Here is a 22,247-nt window from a genome sequence, read left to right on the forward strand (position 1 = left end):
AACTCATCTAACAACAAAGAATATATAATCCACATGACTTGTTAAATGCTCTCATTAACATTTGCTCAACCAACCAATTGGAGATGAAGCATGCCATGGCACGTTGCGACAGAGACAAACAATGTTTTCCATCCAAGATTGAGTCCTATGCGAGGCGAGTACAGCCCCCGTTACATTCAGTCACTGTGCCATGATCCGTTAACAAAATATGGACTACACGTAAGAACCAAAACCACGCTCCGTGTGCTTTGTGCCTTAACCTCAGATAAGCTGGAATGAACCTCAACTCATCACCTGCTGGGACTGACTAGGAGTGTCTAAAACAAAGGAAGGCATGGGCAATTTTAAAGGAGAATACAGGTCTTCCTCTCGCTTAAACATTTGTTACCGATATAATTTATCAAAATGACTTTTGTGTGCTGACCTTGCCAAATAGCATTTAGCATGAATGTGAATGTAAACAATGGCAATAAAGAACTTTTGTCTTTAGGAATCAATGTGTGTCGGTAAGTACAGTGTTTGTGGACGGGCTAGGGACTTGTGGCCATGTGACAGTGTAAAGGTGGACCACCGTAAGGGACAACTGTACCAGTACATTTCCACTTCAGAACTAGTAAGACATTAAGGGGGGAATTAATCATCTAAAATCAACAGATTCGGTACAAAGGACATTTGATACCTATTCATGGTACCGATAATGGGGCCACGGACATTCAAGGACAATGGAACACCGTACCTGTATTTGAGAGGGAACATGAGGGCCTCCAGCGCCCGGCTGGCCTCCCCCAGCCTCTGGTAGCTGGTGGAGTGGAACAGCACCTTGTGCTCCGTCAGGACCGCACAAAACAGGCTCAGGACGTTCTGGATCCCTGCAGAACCGAAAGCGAAAGGAGGGTCAGGTTCCGTATGGGAATTTGATGGGTGTAGGGATAAAAAGCGATCACATTTCATGAAAAACATTTTTTTTGATGAGTTAATATGTAAGCTGTATTGGTAGCTGTGTCCAAAGGTCCAAACGTGCCCCTTGCATTATTCACAAAACCACACATTTACACATTTAGATTAACCGAACATAAAACATAATACAGGTCCGTCTACCCCTTAACAAACCTTTGCCAAGGTTTCTCCTTGCCATGAAAATGTAACTACATGAATAGGACTTCATGAAGCTGCGTCGGGAGACACAACGTCACCAAACAACAGGATATTAGGAACTTCTATATTGTATAATTAATAGTATGCTAAATACCAATGTGACAGTCCGGATGAACTCTACTATGAGAGTTCCTGTTATTGTTTCCTATCAAGGACCTGACAGAGCTATTTATCACAAACACTGGATTGATAAAAGGAGGAACACTGGCAGACATATTCCTCACTGGGACTGCATTTCTGCCCGTCTGGCTCAAGATTTTTTTGTCGTATCAACTGTAAACAGGAAACCGAAGATCGCCTGAACAGAATGAAAAAATAATAAAAAAAGGATGATAAACAGTAGATAAACCAAACTGTGTTAAATCATAGCTCAATTATACATACACAGTACGGTTATGCTAACACCTTGAACGTCAGGTGCCCAAGCTAAAAGACAATGCGACATTGTAGGATATACTGTCTAAATATTGCACATATGTTCCCGTGTGCTTTTACACCATGGCATCAAAGCTCACCGCTTTTTTTGAACCTCAAGTGTTTACTTATCCGTATGGAAACAGCCCGGAATTTCCGAGCTTGGAAATAAAAATAAAAAAAAGGAAAAGAAAGACGGTAACAGTTCCAGACAACACAAGAAGAGACCAAAGCATAAAACACCAAACAGCCCAGCCTATTGACGGCCCCTTCCTTCGTCCCCCCGGGGGCTGCGTTTCCTGCGCCGTGCGGCATGTAACACACATTCCTCTACGGTGACGCTGTAGAGGACTAAGTGGACCCCACACGTGTCACTCTGCCAGCCTTCATCGCCGCACACACACACACACACACACACACACACACACACACACACACACACACACACCTTATATGGGCAGAGCATGAATTCGGGGCCTGAGCACATTGACGTGAAGAGGAAGGCTTCATGATGGATAATCACTGTGTTAATGGCCAGGAAGATGAATAAGAGCTGATGGTATGTCAGGTGAAATACTGACAATGCTGAGCACTTAACTGCTTTGTGAAAACAGGACCTCGTGCACTGCACAATATGTAATCCAGGCCGTGGATTAATAAATAGTACTTTTGTCTTAGCATTGTTTATTGAGTATACACAATATACTCAATAAGCCCCCCCCCCCCCAGTACACCTTGACATTGTCAACCAAAATTCAGCTTGATCTGATCTGAGTCTGGTCATATTGTACATTTATGCTCCCCAAACGAGAAACTCATGACACTTTCAGACTAACACTCCACGGTTTGTAAGATCAGGGAGGTAACGAGGAGGCCGACGCAAATGTGTCTTCTCTTGTGGCTGAATGCCATTGTGAAATATTCCTTGAAAGATTTAATAAACAAAACAACATCCATTATTTCCTACGCAAACCTAATGTAACATCCAGAGAGGTGAACTAGTCCGCCAGGGGCGATGACGCATATAAGAGTCCATATTTCAGACATACAAGTTTTGGACTATGATTTGTGGTCTACGCCTAGATATTTGTCAAACGAGTTGGATGAAAAACAGGGTTGCGAGGACTGACACAGACCAGGGTTTGGTCTGTGTCCCTTCAGCAGGGTGAAGGGGAGGACATCTGACGCTCTAGACATCCACATCATCCCCGGACAACATATTAGTTGGACCGGGGATCGACCGACCAGCAAAAATTTAAGAAATAGCAAGTGATAAATGAGATTGGATTCCACTGAATGCTATGAGGTAAGCATATTGGTATTTGACTATTGATTTTGACATTGAAAATAAATTTGGGTTGAAAATACTATATAAAGTGGAACAATATTGAATCAACGTGAAAAATACTCAGAATCTAGCCTTTGACAGCAGGGCAAACAAATGAGGTAAACATTACGACAGACTGCAAAGCTGGATTGCAGTAAAAGACATGATAAATACCATGTGGCATTTTGAGAAGCCTCTTGAACTTTACCACCGTCACTAGTCAGTAAGCTTATGTGCTACTACGGTAATACAACACTGTCAAACTGGATTGAAAGTTGTTATGATATTTATATTTATTATTTTTGCATTATTTGACTTCATCATGGGTAGATACAGGTATTTCTCAAGAGATTCTCACTGTAAAGGTGGCGACACACCGTGTCGCCACGGTGACTGCCCGATTCGCATTGGTAAATGAAGTTGGGCTATTAACCTGGCCGACTCGATCAACCGAAATGGGAAGTACACACCTACGCGATTACAGCCGCCGCCGCACGTTCTGCGTTTGCGCGAGATGTAATGCTCCAAAACAACAGGCGGCGCTAATCTGTATTGTGGTCCAAAAAAATGAAAACCGGAAATACCAGTCCCTCTCTCTAGACCAAAACACAGAGCACGCTATCATCACCAGTCACTGTTGTCAACCAATGGATGATGTTGATATGAAGATACTGGCCTTGTCAGCTCTCGCGCCTTTTCTTTACTTTTTTGCTTTTTTTTGAGGATCTTTTCCACTTTTCTTTGAGGATTTAGAAAAGCGCTATAAAAACTGATCAATTATTATTATTACGTCACCGACCTCTCAAGTGTCGGCCCGGTGTGTCGCCGCCTTAAGGGAATTATACTTCCCCTTGGGGTCAACCATGCAACCATGCAGTCTATGCACTCATGGTATTGCAAGACGGTTTGGAAAAAAGTCCACCAAATTTCATTCATTACTGCGGTCGTAGTATTAGCAGTAGTAGTTATAGTAGTAATAATATTAGTAGCATGATGCAGTAGCTTGGTAAAGTAGTTTGGTTCTAGATGTCCTTCCCTGAGAAATTGATCGGTAACAAGCACGAGAACATATTGTGAATGACTGGGTAATTCTTTTTGAGTGTGTGTCTGGCAGCACCAAGTCTAGAGTCCTCGAGGAGGGGTGGGGTGTCTCAGGAGAGGCACCGCATAACACTGGACATTTGCAGAGCAGTGCGTAAAATCGATCGAGATTCAAAAATGATAATTTAAAGAAATGGCTGTTATTGATAATCTGACAAGTGACAAATATCATCTGTGCTTTCCTGTGTTTTGGTTTGTCCAAGATACTGTCTCAAACCTAGATAATGGTTGGTAAGCAGCCAAATGTGATGGGCTGACCAATTGAAACAGTTTGTTATTCAGCTGGGGGGGTATGTGCCACCCCAGGTCTCCCCTGTGGACATGTCCCTGGCGTCCGGTTAGTCCTGACTGTTGGACCCACCTAGCTGCTGGAAGAGCAGGGCCACACTCTTGCTGGTAACAGGCAGGCTGTCATTAAGAGGTGTCTGGATGAGCTGCCGATCCCCAGCTCCCAGGGAAAACAGCTTCTGTTTGACAAACACACAACGCGGGAAGCAGGGTTTAGACATGGAAATACAGCAAAGCTAGTAGGAGGCATCCATATTTCACAACCCAATACGATATTTCTAAACTACAGAAGGCCAGTACTGATATAACAGGATATTAATTACTCGCAACCATGACGAAAACCATGTGGTTGTTTTCTCATTCAAACAAGTCATCATGCGTCGGAAATATATATTTAATGAAATAGCACAGAAAAACGCCTAGAAAACTAGGCGTTAATATCAGTCATTAAGGTCACAACCTCTATTGGTATTACACATTTAGGCCAATCAGTGCAACCTGAATGAATAAGGCCTACAATTGTTTTGTAATTAGGGCATAGCAGAAACATGCTGTAATGTAGTTAACACAGCCCAGGGTTTTCTGGCTGTGCCAAGAGGGTGGATGGTGTTGAATGTGGTTAGCCATTTCAAATTGGCAGCCTTAAAATAAACTCCCTGAATAAAACCAAAACTTGAGTATCTTGAGAACAACAGTACGAACATACAAAGTTACCTACATTGTATATATTATATAAAAAAAAGTTTTAAAAGTTAAATTTTTTAAAAGATGGGACTTCCAGCAGCATCTTTCCCAATTCCACCTTTGAGCTGAGAGTTGAACCATCGCCTTGAGTACAGTCCAGGTGTTGCTTACCTGGGATCCACCAGCCACCGGAACCTGGAAGATAAACAGGTTGGCCACCAGACCCTCCAAGGGGAAACTCAGGCTGTCGATGTACACCGTGTAGATCAGACCCAGACAGCCCTGGGAGGGGACGACAAACATACAATACAAACAATGCATTTTATTGACGAACCACAACAATAACCTCATCTCACCTTGAAAACCTCCCACAACCAACTCGGGGTCTCATTGTTTTACCCATCTGGTCTTCACAGAGGTACAGGGGCGTAGGAATGAATTTAATATTGGGGGGGACACATATCGGAAACCTGACAGATCCGGTATAATTTTTAGGTGGGACAAATGCGCCTGTCTCCGATATTGGAGGGGACACGTCCCCTCCGTCCCCCCCGGTTCCTACGCGCTTGCCAAGGTATATCATGTATTTGCAGTGTGTGTGTGTGTGTGTGTGTGTGTGTGTGTGTGTGTGTGTGTGTGTGTGTGTGTGTGTGTGTGTGTGTGTGTCTTTAAGAGAATAGCGAGCCGGTGCGTGATTAAAAGTAGCCCAATAGAGCGGGAAAAACAGCCCAATCTGGCAACACTGCCTGAACGTCCTCCAAAAGTAGCCAAATCTGGCAGGAAAAACATCCCAATCTGGCAACACTGCTTAACGTCCTCACGCTCCAGCGTCAACATAAATCAATGAGGCCAACTGAAAACGAAGCCGGTATGAAACTAAAACTGTGAAGTTTAAATGATAAAATGGTTTGAACGAAGATAAAATTGAATTGATTTAGTTACGTCTTAAACAGTTGAAGTACCAGAGGACGGCTCTGCCGTCCTCCCATTGACTCCCATGTTAAAAAAAAGATAGTATTTTAAAAGTAGAATATCTTAAAATATCTTAAAATCTGAAAAGAAGCCTGCAATTCCAAGATATTCTGAACATTTAAAAATTTGAATGGAGTCTCTAGGTGAAAAATTGAGGAAGGAGATAGGTCCCAAAGGTTGTAGAGAATAAGAAAGAATGAAAGAAAGAATAAAACTTATGAACAATAGTTGAGTGTTGCATGCAGCACTCACCTAATTATTGTCAAGTGCTTACTGTTCGTCACTGTAGCCCAATTTTTTTAACGATGGGTACATATAACTGTTGACAATAGTTCCCTTGAATTTCCATATAAGGAATATTAACTTCTACAGGCCATTTTTTTCAAACAATGTACTTATATAACAATAATTAACAAAAAAATATATCCAAACCCTCCTCCATAAAAAAACATAAAACCCACATAGTTTATAATATCAAATAGTTTGCTTTCTTTTTATAATAGGGAAAAGTGGTCCAACATTTCCATGTTTAAGTAGTTAAATATGTGACCTGATTCTGAATCGTGTCATATACAAGAATCCTTGATGCGCTACAGATGCAGCTAGCACAAACACACCAACTCTGCTCAGCCATTTCTGGCATAAGTGTAACATCTAGTCAGGGATAATCTCAAACATGCGCATTAGACAAAATAAGTAACACAAGAGGAAACATTTGCCAGACGATTGAAGAGATATGCCAACTATGTGATGTATTGCTTTGGAACGACAGAGGGGGGGGGAAAACTACGTTTAAATCAACCTTTAATGAGGTGGGGTCCGCTTACCCGGAATATTTCTGGAAAATCCAGCCTGGAGACAAGGATGAGACTTTTTGGTGCAAATACTTGAGCCGGCTGAACCATGCCATCTTCCCCCTCGTCTTCATCACCATCCCCATCGATTGCCTTTGACCCCTGTACAAAAATCAAAATCAAAAAAAGCTTTGACTGTAGGGATGGTAACACAGTGTCATGGAAAGTAGCCCACGTTTCAACATTAATACCTTAACCAACAGTCCATTCATTACACACATTCCTGGCATACATGCCTACTGTCTCAGTCTGGTTCGAATTGCCTCTGCTTTGGATCCACAAGCCTCGTCTGGCACACCAAAGATACCTACCCCCTACGGCTCATTACTCGCAGAAGCCCTTATCACAATCAGTATATTTCTTCAGGCAATAAAAATATGCCATGGGGGCTTCGCAACGTCACGGAACCAAATTGCACAGGATCAGAATATCCCCATTCAGCCAGTACTCCACCTTCACCATTATTCTTAGGATTTTGTTGAATTATGAGAGAAAATACATTCCTCTACCACGCGTCTGAGCTCTCTGGAATCCAGTTGGGTAGATAAGGACATTGTTTGTTTTAGAGGAGAGAGCCAACTTAATCAGCCTCCTCACGTTTTCTCATTAAAGTTGGAGCTACGCGCTGAATCACTGGATGATTTTGGGTGCTTATTCTATTTATTTTTACACAGATACCAGTAAGGGAGAGGGCTAGATTTAGCTCTTCAATACACACCAGTACAGGGGGTAAGGCCTTTGTTTAGAGAGAGCATCGTGTCACATAAAGGGTATATGGTTCGATCATTGCAATATTGTGTTAAACATTCTAACCAACCGCCTTCGACCCATGTGTCCTTTTTAAGAGATCCTTCTGTTTTCACTTTTACTTTGTTTCATTACATTACTTTGTAGTACAAAGGAGGATAAGGCAATGTTTTAAATAAAGTCAAATCAGCCTCAATATAATAGGATTTACAATACAACAAACTTTCCCTCCATTCCACCAGGGGAATATAACAAACAAATTAAAGTTTCAGTGGCAAAATGACCAGATTCCTGAGTAACTTTCAATCTGCAATGAAGCAACACAAGTGGCCAGAGAGAAGAATAAAAGTTAGCAATTGGTCAGTTGTTTATGTTAACCATTTGACATTTTGTTTTTTCAGCTATGGAAAGATCACCGCGTGGGGGGAAACAGTGGAATGGCCTCTTAATTGGAGTGATACACACAAGAACTGAAGTGAAGTGATAAACATTTTCACAAAATGGTCGGAGTCAAGTTTATTGTTGACTCCTACCATTCCATCAAAACCATTCATTGTCTTGTGGCATGTCTAATCCAAAATATAATATACAAAATTAACTGAAACAAAACAAAATGTAGAACCACAACAAAAATCACTAACAAAATTGACCACAACAAAAATAACCATAACACAAAGAACAAACAGAAAATACAATTGGTGTTGTTCAACTAGCCCCGTTGTTCCAAGAGGAGCACAATTTAACAGACACTAGGGTCACAGAATCTTTATGAATTTGACAATGAAAATTGAGCCACTAGCATTTGGTGAACCATAATGACAAGGTAACCGGTCACAATGAACAAATATTCTTGTTTGAAGAGCCATTGAACCCAAAACCAAATGTTTTTGGTTTAAAACATGGTAATTTGTCTTATATGATCTTGAACATAGTAATCTATGCCATTTAATCACTGTTACTGAAATAAGTACCCAATTTAGAGAAAATGGGTAAAATCCTATGGTTGTGTGTGGATGGTGAAGGTCCGACTGAGCAGTGATTTATTTAATGTCTGCGTCCGAGTGAGGGTCAGGCTTCCCAGACACCTATAGTAAAATGCTGCGGTGGGTGGCTGATTTCATGTGCAACATTGCATATTATAATGTAACGTTACACAACAATGGTATAAAGAGTATCATAAAGTCGGCATGGGTCGTAAACACAGGGATAACACACACACCCTCTTTCCTAAAACTCTCAGCCCAAAACGCCTATTTCTTTATCACAGTGTTCAAATTCCATCTGAAACGGTGGGCTCACTGGCTCTTCAAAGGGGCATTGAACACAAAAACACGGGAATATGACCTCAACGTTGTAAACTACGCCATTGTTTTTGCCAGTCTCTGCTTACCAGTTTCTGAACATTGTACTCTGCTCCGTACGCAGGTAACGTTCTTTATTATGAAGTTGAAATCCATTTTAGTATACACTTTGACGTCACGAAAAAGGCGCACCGATGACGAGGTGTGTGTGGATGTATCAAGCTCTTCCTGGGCAGTGGTTGGTGTTGATGTTCGGTTCTGAGAGAGGGTTATACTTCTTGGGACACTTACAGTATAAAGCCACAGTGTGTGTGGATGTTTCAAGCTCTGTCTTGGCAGTGGTTGATGTTGATGGTGGTGTCTGAGAGAGGGTTATAATTCTTGGACACTTATAGTTTACCGCCATGCGGTAAGCTGATGTCTGGAGCCCGTTCTGGGCATCAGTTTATTTTGATGTTTCGCATCTGAGAGAGGATTATGCTTCCCGGAAACTAATAGTGTAGCGCCATAGTGTAAAGCACATTTCATATTCAAGATTGTAGGGGTGTGGGTTATAACGATTTTAGATTATGACCGATAAAATGTCTGCACGATCTGCCACCGTGCTACGGTGTACATTCTATCAGTTAAAGTTCTATGGCTCATACACACACATCCAGAGTATTTTTCTCAGCCAAATCTTAAATCACACTTTCTTCAATAAGGGTTAGTAGCTATTTTTGGTATCTGCGCCCGTGTGTAAACGAGACATTTATAGCGTTACGAAGTATTCCCCAATCAAAGTCTTTAGTTGTAGATCTTTTAACAATGGTAAATAGCCTATTGAAGCGTAATGCAATGGATGAAGCACGAATGTGCTTGCTTTTTACCTGTAGATTTACTTCAGCCTCAAAGAAAGTGAGACAGGAGCAGTAGTGTCTGTCAGATTCAATATCAGTCAGCACAACTGTGAAGAACGTGGGTGCTCTCCTCTCCCTGGATAGCCTCCAACCTCCTGGCTGGCAAAACTGCAAAAAAAACACAATATACATCACATCAGAAATGTGTGAAAGACAAAAGCCAACACAAGCACGAACACACACACAGTTAGAGGCTGAAGGGAGGTTGCATGCAGGTCAACTCAATGTTGTGAACAAAGGCATTTTTAAACAGGGATAAACAAATCCCTATAGGGTATTCTACCAGTTAGAGTTAAAAACTAATATGTGAGCTAGCATACTACTGATGACACGATGAGGCATGTTGACAGGATGTCCTGTTTCAGTGGTCTAGCTACTGCGTCCGGCCATCACAATGGGAAATAACACATAATTGTTTTCCTTGAACTCATCAAGCATAAGACCATTCCATAGTATCTGATGAATAGAGCCAACTATCATGTCTGTGCACAAGCAAAAGACTTCCCATTACAAGAGCAATGGAAAAGTACTGTATTTTTCATGGGCCCAAAATCATGGCAAGACAATGATAATCAAATACACAGCTGGATCAATAAAAAGCGAGAAAGACCAGAAAGACTTAGTGCCAGTAATAATTGAAAGGGATCAAAAGTCCATTTTAGGTCAAGTGATGGTCATCATGCAGTTGAATCCCAAATTGTCATAATAGCTATAGATGGATGCGATCTGGATGGCTTCTAAATCCTGTAGTATATTCAAATATATTAGGAATGTACACATAAGCCTAATATATTCAATCATTCAATCTCATTTAATGAGAATATTGAAAAACACTGACGCATGTGCAGCTGCTAGAGAAATAATATAAGCACATGTAATGTGTTCAGCCAGATCTGTATCCCTAAATCAACATAGATAATGGTACTGATTGGATGTGTTTCTAGCCCACTAGTTAGGTTGCTAGTAAGTTGCAGTATAAAAGGGAAAAAAAAAAGGGGGCCTGGTCATTTCATGGAATGTGAAACTACACTAACTGAACAAAAGGATATTTGTTTACTTTGTTACAAATAAAAGGGAAGGGTTCAAGGTAAGAAAACTGGTGATACAAAGTGATACATCACACACCAAAAGGCTAGTTAAAGACTGGAGTCCAACCCAGTTTAGTACTGTTTTGTCCCCTATGGAATGTCCTCAGGGAGATCAAAGAAAGCAGAAATAAAAGTAACACAAGTCTGCATGGCGCACTCAGTAAGGAAAATGGCATTCAACAGAATGACTCGTATCAAAAACCCTTTATAAAAACAGGGGAAATCACAGAGGCGTAATTGCCTGTCTATTTCAGTTTTCCTGTGTGTGCAATTAAGCCAAAAAAAAAAAAAAAAACATAAGCAAGCAAAGATGCCTTCAATGTTTTTATGGTTAATAGACCCTTTTGATCATTGTAGGACAAACACAGGTGAAGCTAGAAAATAGTAATTACATGTTCCATGGTTTCATGTCCATGATCCATGAGTAGCACGCACCATGTAGCATACTGTCCTTCCATCCACCAGAAATTATTCGGCTTCTGGTGTATTCAGACATATATCTGTGACAATAACCATTCCCAACTGATTTGAATATAAAATATGGAAGATTTGGGATATAAAGGTTGAATTATGTAATAAAAGTCCCCTGCAATAAATAAGATGATATTACAGATAAATTACATTAAGATGCATATTTCTTAATGAAAATGTATTTATTTATTGAACTATATGGATTCCTTTATATATTTATATTTACTTTTAATTTATTGCAATTCAATCAATTTATTTCAGAATTTATTTCACTGCCATTTTTAATCAAAAGGGTTTTATTCAAAACAGCCATGTATTCAAAATTGAAGAAAATACTTGGCCTATTAAATAACATCCTCAAACAAAGGGCTAGATGTTTTTCCTAGGAGACATTTAACTTGTGTCAGGAAAGAAAAGAGTAAAAAAAGAGGTGAGAAATATTTGAAAGCTAGAAGTGACTACAGACAGAACGGCAAAAGCAACCGTCTTTCGAAAAGAGCAGACCGCTGCAGTCTGCCAAACAGTAACTAGTGTTTTTAAAAGCCAGTCTATCAATGTGCTTTAGTAGTAACAAGCAATGCTGCCACTGGCGCGTGGTTTCTTGCTACGTACACTCGTTGCCAGAAAAGCATTTGATTGAGGTATTCAGCGGACCTGGGCAGACCTCCAGACAGCACAAGTTCAAGTAGCATAGCCGTACAGAATACTACCAGAGGCTTCCTTGGCAGCTGAAACAACAAACTCCTATTGAGTTCCTAAATGCCATCCTATACCGATAAATTGCGGCGCAACAGGTGCTGGGCTTCGCGTATTGACATTGATATTGCAAAAGCACCTACAGAAAGTTGACACACATAAGCACGCCCCGTCAAGCACGTACACTGAAATGCACGTGCACGGACAATCCACACACACACAGCTGAGTCATATTGGAGTGAAGAAAGTGCTACCTCTAAATTTAGATCCCAGTCAAGTGACAATGGTACCAGGGAAGGTATGTCGAGGGTGTCTTGATATCCATGGCCAATTGGGATGGGCGTGCCTGTGACATATCACTGCTCTGCAACCAATCTTGCCTCATCATGTGCTTTGGTGTGGCATGATTCCCCTACACCGACCTTGCTATCCACGGTCTACGTGTGACACAAGACACGCTGTCTGACCGGTGAGGAATCACAACAGGGAAGCAAAGGAGGGGGCAAGGGTAGACAAACCTCTATTAAAGCCAGTCCATGGCTCCATAGGCCAAGGCTGTGTAATTATACTGTGCACTGCATTGCCGTTAGACTTGGAACACTTAGAATTGACCCACGATGCGTACATGCACACGCACACGCACACACACACACACACACACACACACACCTCCAAGAATACGCATCATAAAAGTCTCTTCTTAGTTCCATTATAATTCCTAGAAATGAGCATAAAGCCATTGGTGGAATACAAAGGGCATACTTTATTCTTTAGTTAGTTTTTTCCAAGATAATGATTGGATGGTCCTTCAATCCTTTCCTTCATCAGATATCATACCTTGTAATCATACATTTTGTGACAGTGTCCCTGTCAATCAGTGTGAATGTTTTAATTGAGCATTACTTCAGTGTTCTCAACAGAGGCCCAATCTTTCTTTCATAAATTTTAGTCACATGTAGAACTATTCTGAAGTGAACTTTGTGAATTCTGTAATGGAACAACATCTTTGAATTGGTGCAGTGCTGTAAAACCCTTTTTCAAAACGCAACCATGGACTTCTTTGGTTTTAATATGTTGAGGCAACCATGCCTGTCAATCAATGTCAGTCGAAAGTACACATTTGTTTGGGAGTTAAAACAAGAAGTTTTGTTACAATTCACAAATGCAAAACACTGCACATAGCCTGATGAAACTTATGAATACACCACATCTCTTCCATCATTGCTTATTTAAAGACTGCAGATTTGGGAAATTGTGTGGCAGAATTTACATTAGTTAAGGGGCAACGGGATAAAAGTGCATTACAGCATGGTTCACGAGGGATGGATAAATTGAGTTTGCCCCAATTGAAATGAGTATGGGCCATTATCTAGAGAAAATATAGAAAATAGGATCAAGGTAAAAAAGAGAAGTACTTTAAACATGGATGATGCAAGACCAATGTGTTTGAGTAAAAAAAAAGAAGAAAAAAAGGGCAGGCTAATGGGAAAACACTACTATCTCAACTGATTGGAATGCACAGCATTCCTGCTTGTGGAATAGCTCCAAGAAAACATTCTCAGTTTTCTTCCCCCATCATAGATTAGCCTGAATTCCTGGATTTTAAACAATAAATCATGAACACGTCAGACAATCAAAAACGTGACTTGGTTGTAATGGACACTGGACAAAAAATATAATTGTTAGATTTGATTTTGAAAATGTCCTAATAGTTAAAGCATAATAATAATAAAAATAAGTATAAAAAACAAAGAGCCGTCTTTAAAAAAAAAATCCAGGCTTTCTGAAAGTAAACTGATTTCCCAGACACTGGGCTCAGGGAAACACAGCAACAGATGTGTGTGTGTGTGTTAACCGTAGCTACAGTGTGCACTGCCAGCCTCATTTTCCCATGATCCTCCAGATTTGCCTTCCTCCTAAAGCCATCAGCCAATGTGTGGTGACTCGTGCTAAGGAAGACAACACAATAGAAGAGTGAGAGGTGTTGAGGGGGGGTTAGAGGGGGCTGAGAGGGTCACCGGTGTATGCAGCCGGTGTCCGAGTGTCCAGCGTTATCAGCTCCAGAGGAGAAGCGGATGGACGCGACACAAGAGACAGGGGTCGTTTCGACTTCCTAGGCTGGGGCCAGGGCCATGCGGAGATTTGCACTAGGAAGTGTCTTGAGTTGCGCTAGGTCCTCTAATCTATTCATAGTGAGCCAAGGAGGAAGTGAGGAAAACAGGAGTGCTAAGTGGGTGCCTTCACATGCACACACACATACACACACACACACACACACACACACACACACACACACACACACACACACACACACACACACACACACACACACACACACACACACACACACACTCATCTTCAAGGACAGAATGATGCAAACAACAAAACAGCCCCAAAGAGTCTGCATAACAACACAACACAACCATCCCATGACTCATTGAATCTCTGATGTAAACGGAGTAAAGAAGGGGTGAACAATCGGTCAAAGTGGAGAAGGATTTGAATCCATTCAGATGGTCTGGGCTCCATCTCCACGTGGAGCCCTAAGTGGAGGTGGCGTCTTCAGATGACTTCTACTCGACACACCAGAGCTTTCTTCCACTGCTACAATGCACTTGTACTTCAAAGGGCTGATCTATTATGCAACTCTATATGGTTCATTTCAGGGATATTTTTAGCCGTTTACAAAGGAACACTATAATTCATCAGAATGTCTCCCATGCCTATATATATTCTCTCTCTATAGTATAGGGGGGAGAGAGAGAGAGAGCGAGAGCAAGAGAGAATTAACTCTTAACTTTGGGGAGCTTTGCAAACATTTTGATGTCTTAAAATGATGTGCCAACCTTAGTCATGCTGAAACAGACAACACCACTAAACTAACCACATCAGTGAAGTCCTTAGGGAAGTTTTCTACACTTGGGGGCCACTTGGGTTTATTTTAGAACACAAAATAAATTAAGAACATGCGGCAACCCAACATATGCAATCTATTACATTCTGAAATGCATGAAAAGGGGAAATAAAAAAGGGCCCTTTGGGGAATTACACATTCCTTTTCTTATATAAATCTACTGTCAGATTCATTTCAATTCTGGCTCACATCTTAGGCCTTCTAACACTAAATTAAGATTACTGCATTTCCTCTATGGTCCCTGTGGGGATTGAACATTTAAAGAGGTAAAGGCTGATAACAGGCAACTCTCAATTTTCATATCCAATAATCATTGCCTAATTTCCTTCCTTTATTGTTCAACGCTTATAGCCCTTTCACACATTCATCGTAAGCCTGATATTCTCAGTCCGGATAATACCTAGATTTTACCCGGAGTTTAACCACCCAGGCCCCTAGGGTAAAGTCTGGAGAATCCGAGAGCTCTGGATTATTCACAACGAGCGAGAGTGGCCGTGTTGCTGACGTGTTCATGACGTTTGCATCATGTGACTGGCGCTTGACTTGGAGCACTGTGTTTAGCTGCTTGATACTTTTCTCTTCTGGCATGTATTTTGTGTTCAAACTGCTTTCTACTCTCCATTCTTCCGTCAAATGCAGTATTGGTATCACTGGAAAAGAGCAAGCGTTATGCAGTTTCAAGCCTCACCTGTGACGTTCGATGTGTTGTAAACAAACACTGCGAATATTGCTGCATACTTTTTGCGTGACGTCCTGCCTGCTACACGCTCTACCAACCCCTTGCCCAAAGCAACAACTCTGTCACTCTCGACGTTTGTTCGAACAAATCAACGAAAATATGTAAAAATGTACTTCATACATGAAGACAAAAACAACAAAAACAAACACATGTGAAGCGGGAACACAGAGGGTAAACAGTTTTCTCCTGGGGTCGAAAACTAGCACAATAGCAGCCCTGCGTCACACTGCCTGGCCTTTAGATGGCTTTAGTGATGGCTGATAATGACAAGGCCCTCCAACAGGTGCTTCCTACAATGCTGTGGATGAGGCCAAGCCCAGCCAGGGAGAGTCCCCTTCTTTTAGAACTCAACCCTGGACTTCGACTTCTCTACAGCACATATGAACCCACCATGGTAACCTTTTCAGTTGTTTTCTATATAATTGTTGAGAGAGTATGGTTAACGGTACTGTGTCGGCAGTCTCACAGATCAGACTTTGATGATTAGCATCATCTGATAGGTTAGGGCATCTGATGGCAGATAAGCTCAGATCTGGATGAAAGCAAGTATAAGAACACTGTAAAAAATGTAATTATTAGATAAAAACATGGTCCTGTCCAAGTAGCCAACGTTGTTTGAGCCAAGACTCATACAACTGATATGCAGGTGTGTACAGTAATGCATATATCACGGCAACAACATGAATACTATTATAAACATGTGGAACAGTTTTTGTGAAGAAGGAAAAAAAGTTTCACAAGTTTACTGCTAAAGACCCCCTCACCCCCTTTGGGACAGACGGCGATGTACAAAAGCATGAGTTATTGGCAGGCGGTGTCAAAAAGAGCAGTCTTGGCATTCCAAACACATGCTTAACGAAGGCGTCATCTAACACAGGAAGGAATGCACGGCATGTCAGCAGCCATTGGACCTGGAATACGAGGCAGTCAGCACAATTTCTCTAGTATGGGTGGCACCAACCAATAGCCAGGTAGTGTGGCTCTCTGAGGAACTACCAGCTGTGATACGAGGAGGAAATGTGCAGCGTACAAGGGGGGTACTGAGAAGAGCTTGGCCAAGGGGCCAAATCTCAGGCCGACTCCCCAACCGGCTTCTGGCTCTGATCCACCACTGGATGTTTTTGGTTCAGGAAGAGAGGTGGCCCTTGGTCAATGTCATTGTTGAGGTTTGTTTAGACTCCTGGTAACTGGGGTAGCGCTACTGTGAATCATTTCCGTTTTGGTACCGTCACATGTTGTGAAGACACACCAGGAAAAAACAACCTGTTTGTGTGTGGAGAGTGTGAGAGAGAAAGGTCAGCCTCCAACAACACAAAACGGATTGAAATTTTTTTTTTTTCATGCTAAACGAAACAGAGAGAGAGCTTGGTCTCATCCTCCCTGTGTATTTCCACAGCCTTGTGAGCTCACTCTTCTCCAGCTCACAGCACGGAAAGTTTAGACTGAGAGACGGTTTTGAGTCTGCTTCCAGGATTGTTTATCTTCAGCAGCAAAGCTAGCAGCGATTCATCATGTGTGGATCTTCCTGACAAACACATGGCCCTATTATCCCCCCCACGAGGCAAGGCCTGCATCCTGGTATTTGGAATGCACAAACACCATGAGAAGGACGTGCATTGGGACATGTCTGGTCCATAGTCACTCCGGTGACTGTACCCAAACATAAAATCACATCACACACACCCTTCCCCCCCTAGGCCTGTTGTCTGGCAAAGAAAACCTACTTTGACATCTCTAGTCAATGATTAACACTGCAATAAGATACAGACTTCAATACCAATTTTGTCCGGCCAAAATAACCACGGCTAAACTCAACAGCCACAAAACATGGTGCATGGAATTCATCCTGAACTAGACTGAACTTGAACCTAGCTAGACACAATATTGCAGGCAAGAGTCAAACAAAGTTTCCCTTTCATTTTAGGCCAAAGTCAAAGAAAACGAGACAAAGTAGTTGACTTCATAATAAGCCATGTTTGGAAGTTTGCCGTTTAGTCTGCGGAGATGACACTCACAGGCAATTCCTTCATACCCACTCAACTCCAACACCCAAACACATTTTTTGAATACCTCATGCATCCTTCCCGGAAGTACATGCTATGTTCCTCATTACAGCAGGGATTTCAGAAGAGCAGAGTTTAAAAGGACACAGTTCTTGACAAGAGAAATTACACAAATGTTTACAGTCTCGTCAAGTTGGGTCAAATTCATCCGAGGAAGTTGATCCTAAGGGAGCTATTTGTTTAAGGGTAAGGGTAGAGGTAATTGTGCGTTTATTCAATTTCATTAAAACCAGGATAAGTACACCATAGCATTGGGCTACCTTGTTATCTGATGGTAAGCAGATAAATAAATGGTAGTATGTTGCTATAATAATGTAATACACATACCACAAAGAGGGTTAGGTCTTAAAATGGACAATAATGGACTTTCAAAATCTTTTTCTTCAGGATATAGTATTAAATATAACATTAAATAAATCCCAAAAGTATTTTTTATTAATTTACAAAATCTAAATCTAAATCTATATATATATATATATATATATATATATATATATATATATATATATATATATATATATACACACAGACATCTAAATACAAGAAAAAAATGGCATGCAAGAATGCGATAACCAATAAAAAATGTATTTGAATGTGGACATTAACTAGGGCAATGCAAAAACTAAAGACAGCAAACAATATGAACATAATAGATGGAAAGGATTAACCATTTTTTCACAGATGACTGAATCATTACATTTGTCCTTATTTTATAATGTAGCAAAAACAAGGGTTAGGGTTCAAGAGTTTACTGTTTAAGAGTATTTATTGTTTAAACCAAGATAGGCTTTTATATATATATCATAACTTGTGTTGTTATTTGTAAGAAATGTACAACGTAGGCATAGACTGTTATCACACATAGATTCAGTAAATCAGCTCATTAAAATTGTGTTAATTCTGGCCTAATTGATTTTCCAGTCCTTTAAAAGGCATGGGCCCATTCCTTTTGACATCTTAGGGGAGGTTTAATTCTATTATGCTGCAGACTTTATTTTGACTAATAATTTGTTAACTGAATTGACAAGCTGAAAAATATTGACCCAACGTTATTAAAGACATGAAGAATGAGTCTGCAAACACAATGTCTGCAGGCTCTACCCTGATGTTGAACTTTTTTGGAATGCGTTTGACCCATTGGCCAAAGTATACATTTAAAAACCAAAACATGTTATGCACAACACTATAAAAACCCTAGCTAACAGAAATGCAGAATTTAGAAAATGATTCACTGCTTAACGGAATGTTGACTTATAGTTAAATTATCTGTGAAATTGGTTGCAAATACAGGCAGATATGACAAGGATACACTTAAACTAATGCTAATAAATTACAGTCATCATATTTTTACCGATCTATCATAACTAATTCAAAACGCTTGAATTTGACATATGAAAGGGTTTGTCTGGCTGGGAGCTTATCGGCAAGTCGGGGTGGCTGTAGCCTGAGAGCTAGCTTTAGGTGTCTGTCATCCTCCAAATGGATGAATGAGAATATTTGTACAGCATTCATATTCAATAAGGTTTTCTCAGTCGGATAAAAAGAAAATCGGCAAAGCTTCATCTGTGACATAGGATAATCACCCACTGTAAACGACGGGTGCTGAGTCGAGAATAGGGATGCAGTACACCCCTAAAAATTAGAATCAAATACACTGTCCAAATCTCAGCAAATAGGCTCTTAGCACTTGTTTGTATTTGTAAGAGTTTTTTAATCTATTTTTCTAAACCTCTGCGATAGTTTCCACTAATTTAAACACATCCTAATTTTGATTTAGGTTGTATTTGTTTTGTGGTTGTACATCTTTAGTTAACGACATCACATGTAATCGTTTATGATTGGCTTGAGGAGTACTCCTTTTCTTGAATACACGTTTGAACCCGTAGTTGCTGGAATCACTAAAAAGGAAGTAATAAGCCCGGAGGCATACGAATTTGTTGGATCTGACAATTTGGAACAAGTTGTAGAATGGAACCGGTTCTCGACTCCCATCCCTAGGTGACCTCCATGTATGTAATATATAGGCAGAATTTATTCAATGGCTAGCGTTGCATACATTGTGTAAGTATCACATGTTTAAATAAGATAATCCTCAAGATGTAAGCATTAAAGCAGACATAATAGTAACATTTTAGTTTTATTTTTCAGTTTTTCTATCTACCAAATGAAACGGTTACATTAAAGCTAGGGTGGGTCATTCGGGAGAAAACAGCCGTTGAGATTCCGTTGTGTTCTCTCTGGTCCCTCCCTGCCACGCCCTACCTGCTGTAGCTCCTCCCTCCGAACTAGGCTACGTGTGGGCACAATCTCTGTGTTATTCCGACAGGTTAGTGTGACCATAACTAACATATAAAATGGACTGGAAAAGAACCATGGGCTGATGCAAGACATCCTACGGAACCGTATTGAAACGGTTACATTACAGAACCGTAGTAAAAAACCATACCTAGTAAAAAAAACATACCAGCCAACACTTTACATATTCTTCACAATATACCCTGGAGAGATAACACTATTCCTTACCTGTCTGTAAGAAATGTAGCCATCTCAGCGTCCGATTTTAAGTTTCTCAGGTCACGTAACTCTCTCCATTGCTCATAAGCCACGCCAAAGTTTACTCTGGTTTTATTTCAAGCTCACTCCGCCTCCCTTTTAGTAGCTGTCCTTTCAACAAGTGTCTTTCCTCTTTTTTTCGCTGTCTTAGCGGTGTTAGTTGTTGGTATCCGGGGAATGGGAAATTTAGGGGCCGTTGATGAAGACATTGCTATTCATTTGTTGTCGCCGTAGTAGTGCAAAACTGTCAGACTGCTAGGCTCGTGAACGCTCACGCAGGGACGCACCAACGTCGTTGCCAAGGTGAACGGCCAGTCCCACAGCCAATAAGAACGGAGAATCAGAGCCTCGCTCTGATTGGTCAAAGTGTACATGAGCGGTGGGAATTTTTGGGAGCGGCACACAGAGGCAGGGGAGAGCAAAGTGATGAGCAGATATTCTCAGAGCATTTCACCAACATATAGCTGACTGGCTATTATGACAGTTTTGCCAAATATTACAGTACAAAAATTACCCACACTAGCTTTAACATTTCATGATGTGTGTGATGTGTGATGAACACCTCCTTCGCCTTAGCCCTTGAAAGCCCTACTCATAAAGTACAGGAGGAATGTATTGACCTCTAAAACCTCTCCATGGCAGACAAGAGTCTAGCGTGTTCATATAATCGTCACTTGCCTGGAAAGATTGGAAACACATTTTTCCTGGCTGGTTGTAAATGCTGTTCTTGGTGCATTCTTCATCTGTGATTATTTAGTTCGCTGGGGGTCTGTTGTGACCGCCAACTGCTTTTTTTCTACAGATGTATCCCTTAGTGTTTGTAAATGAGTCATTTCTTTGTGGAGTGGAGAAAATAATGGTTTACATACCAACCCAAAACAAAGCCAAAATACAGACTGCTTAGTGGGTCTCTTAAACACTATGGCGTATCTTCATTAAACCCTTCCAAGATGGAATACTTTGTCATTTGTCACATCAAAAGGTTGTCGTATGCCACTTAGTAGGCACATTTCAGGAAGTCCCTATCCTAATTCTATAGTTTCCTAAAATACCTTCTTTACTTTATGAAGCAAGTGTTCACATATCCTTTATTTTTCATGAGCATATTGTTTGATCCCAGAGCAATCATTCAACAAAAATTTAAACAAAGGAAATGAGGGGTTGTTGTACATTATATATAAATCATAAAACCAAAAAACATACTCCATCAATGGTAAGTACATTCTGTGCATCGGTGTGTAGTGTAATATATCTCAATTCATTTTCAGCTTGACACATGCAAGACTGTTTGCCTGAGGATCTTCCCAGCCGAAGGCATACAGAACAAACCCACAGGGACACACAGGCCAACAGTTACACCGGCCCGCCGAAACATCTGCAAACACTAAGCAGAAAGATTTGGCTTCACGCCAGGTACTATTTCTATATTTAACAGTGGCTGGCTCCACATCAGAACTTCTAAAAGGATTACTGTGTGGCGACACCACAATAAGCCTCATAGACAGCGATGAGACAGCTAAGAACTGCAGTGTGTCATCAAACTTTCATAATACTCCTTTAATTGACAAGGCATCATTGAGGCCCTTAAAAAAACATCAAGCACGCCTCAGTCGCATTTTTACACTGCATAGTAAAGGCATGGCAGAAGGAAATTGTATGTTTGCTGTTATTTTTGTTGCTCACATTCCAGTGCGCATTAGTTCTTTCACTAGCTCGACCCATACAGAATGGCCGGTAGGTTTGGTACCTTGTCAAGTCCTGTAGCTACAATCAGCATCATAGTAAACAGTGGTTGAGAGGGGAAACTCAAGCATTGGTTAGTGTACAGTAGGGGTCGATAGTACAGTATGGGTCGACACTCACTTAACTTGCTAACCACTAAAAGAACAGAACCCTGGAAAGAAAATATGTTGAATTTTTTTTCCTAAATGCCATAAAACAACCCACAAAATGGATTTTCATTCATCATCCAATAAAAACA

At 40.9% G+C, this 22,247-nt stretch overlaps 1 protein-coding gene across 3 annotated transcripts in view; it reads right to left on the minus strand.

Moving 5' to 3' along the window:
* sbf2 (SET binding factor 2) overlaps positions 1-22,247 on the minus strand; it is an 82,053-nt gene that overhangs the window by 48,452 nt on the left and 11,354 nt on the right. For all 3 annotated transcript variants that reach the window (XM_079737115.1, XM_079737114.1, XM_079737113.1), the window contains exons 3-7: positions 9,713-9,850; positions 6,769-6,897; positions 5,141-5,251; positions 4,359-4,464; positions 737-869 (exon numbers count right to left, since the gene is read on the minus strand). In XM_079737115.1, the coding sequence (XP_079593241.1) occupies positions 737-869; positions 4,359-4,464; positions 5,141-5,251; positions 6,769-6,897; positions 9,713-9,850 (617 nt within the window). The remainder of the gene's footprint in view (positions 1-736; positions 870-4,358; positions 4,465-5,140; positions 5,252-6,768; positions 6,898-9,712; positions 9,851-22,247) is intronic.

Source organism: Pollachius pollachius (genome assembly GCF_949987615.1).
Source record: "Pollachius pollachius genome assembly, chromosome: 5".
Classification (NCBI taxonomy): domain Eukaryota; kingdom Metazoa; phylum Chordata; class Actinopteri; order Gadiformes; family Gadidae; genus Pollachius; species Pollachius pollachius.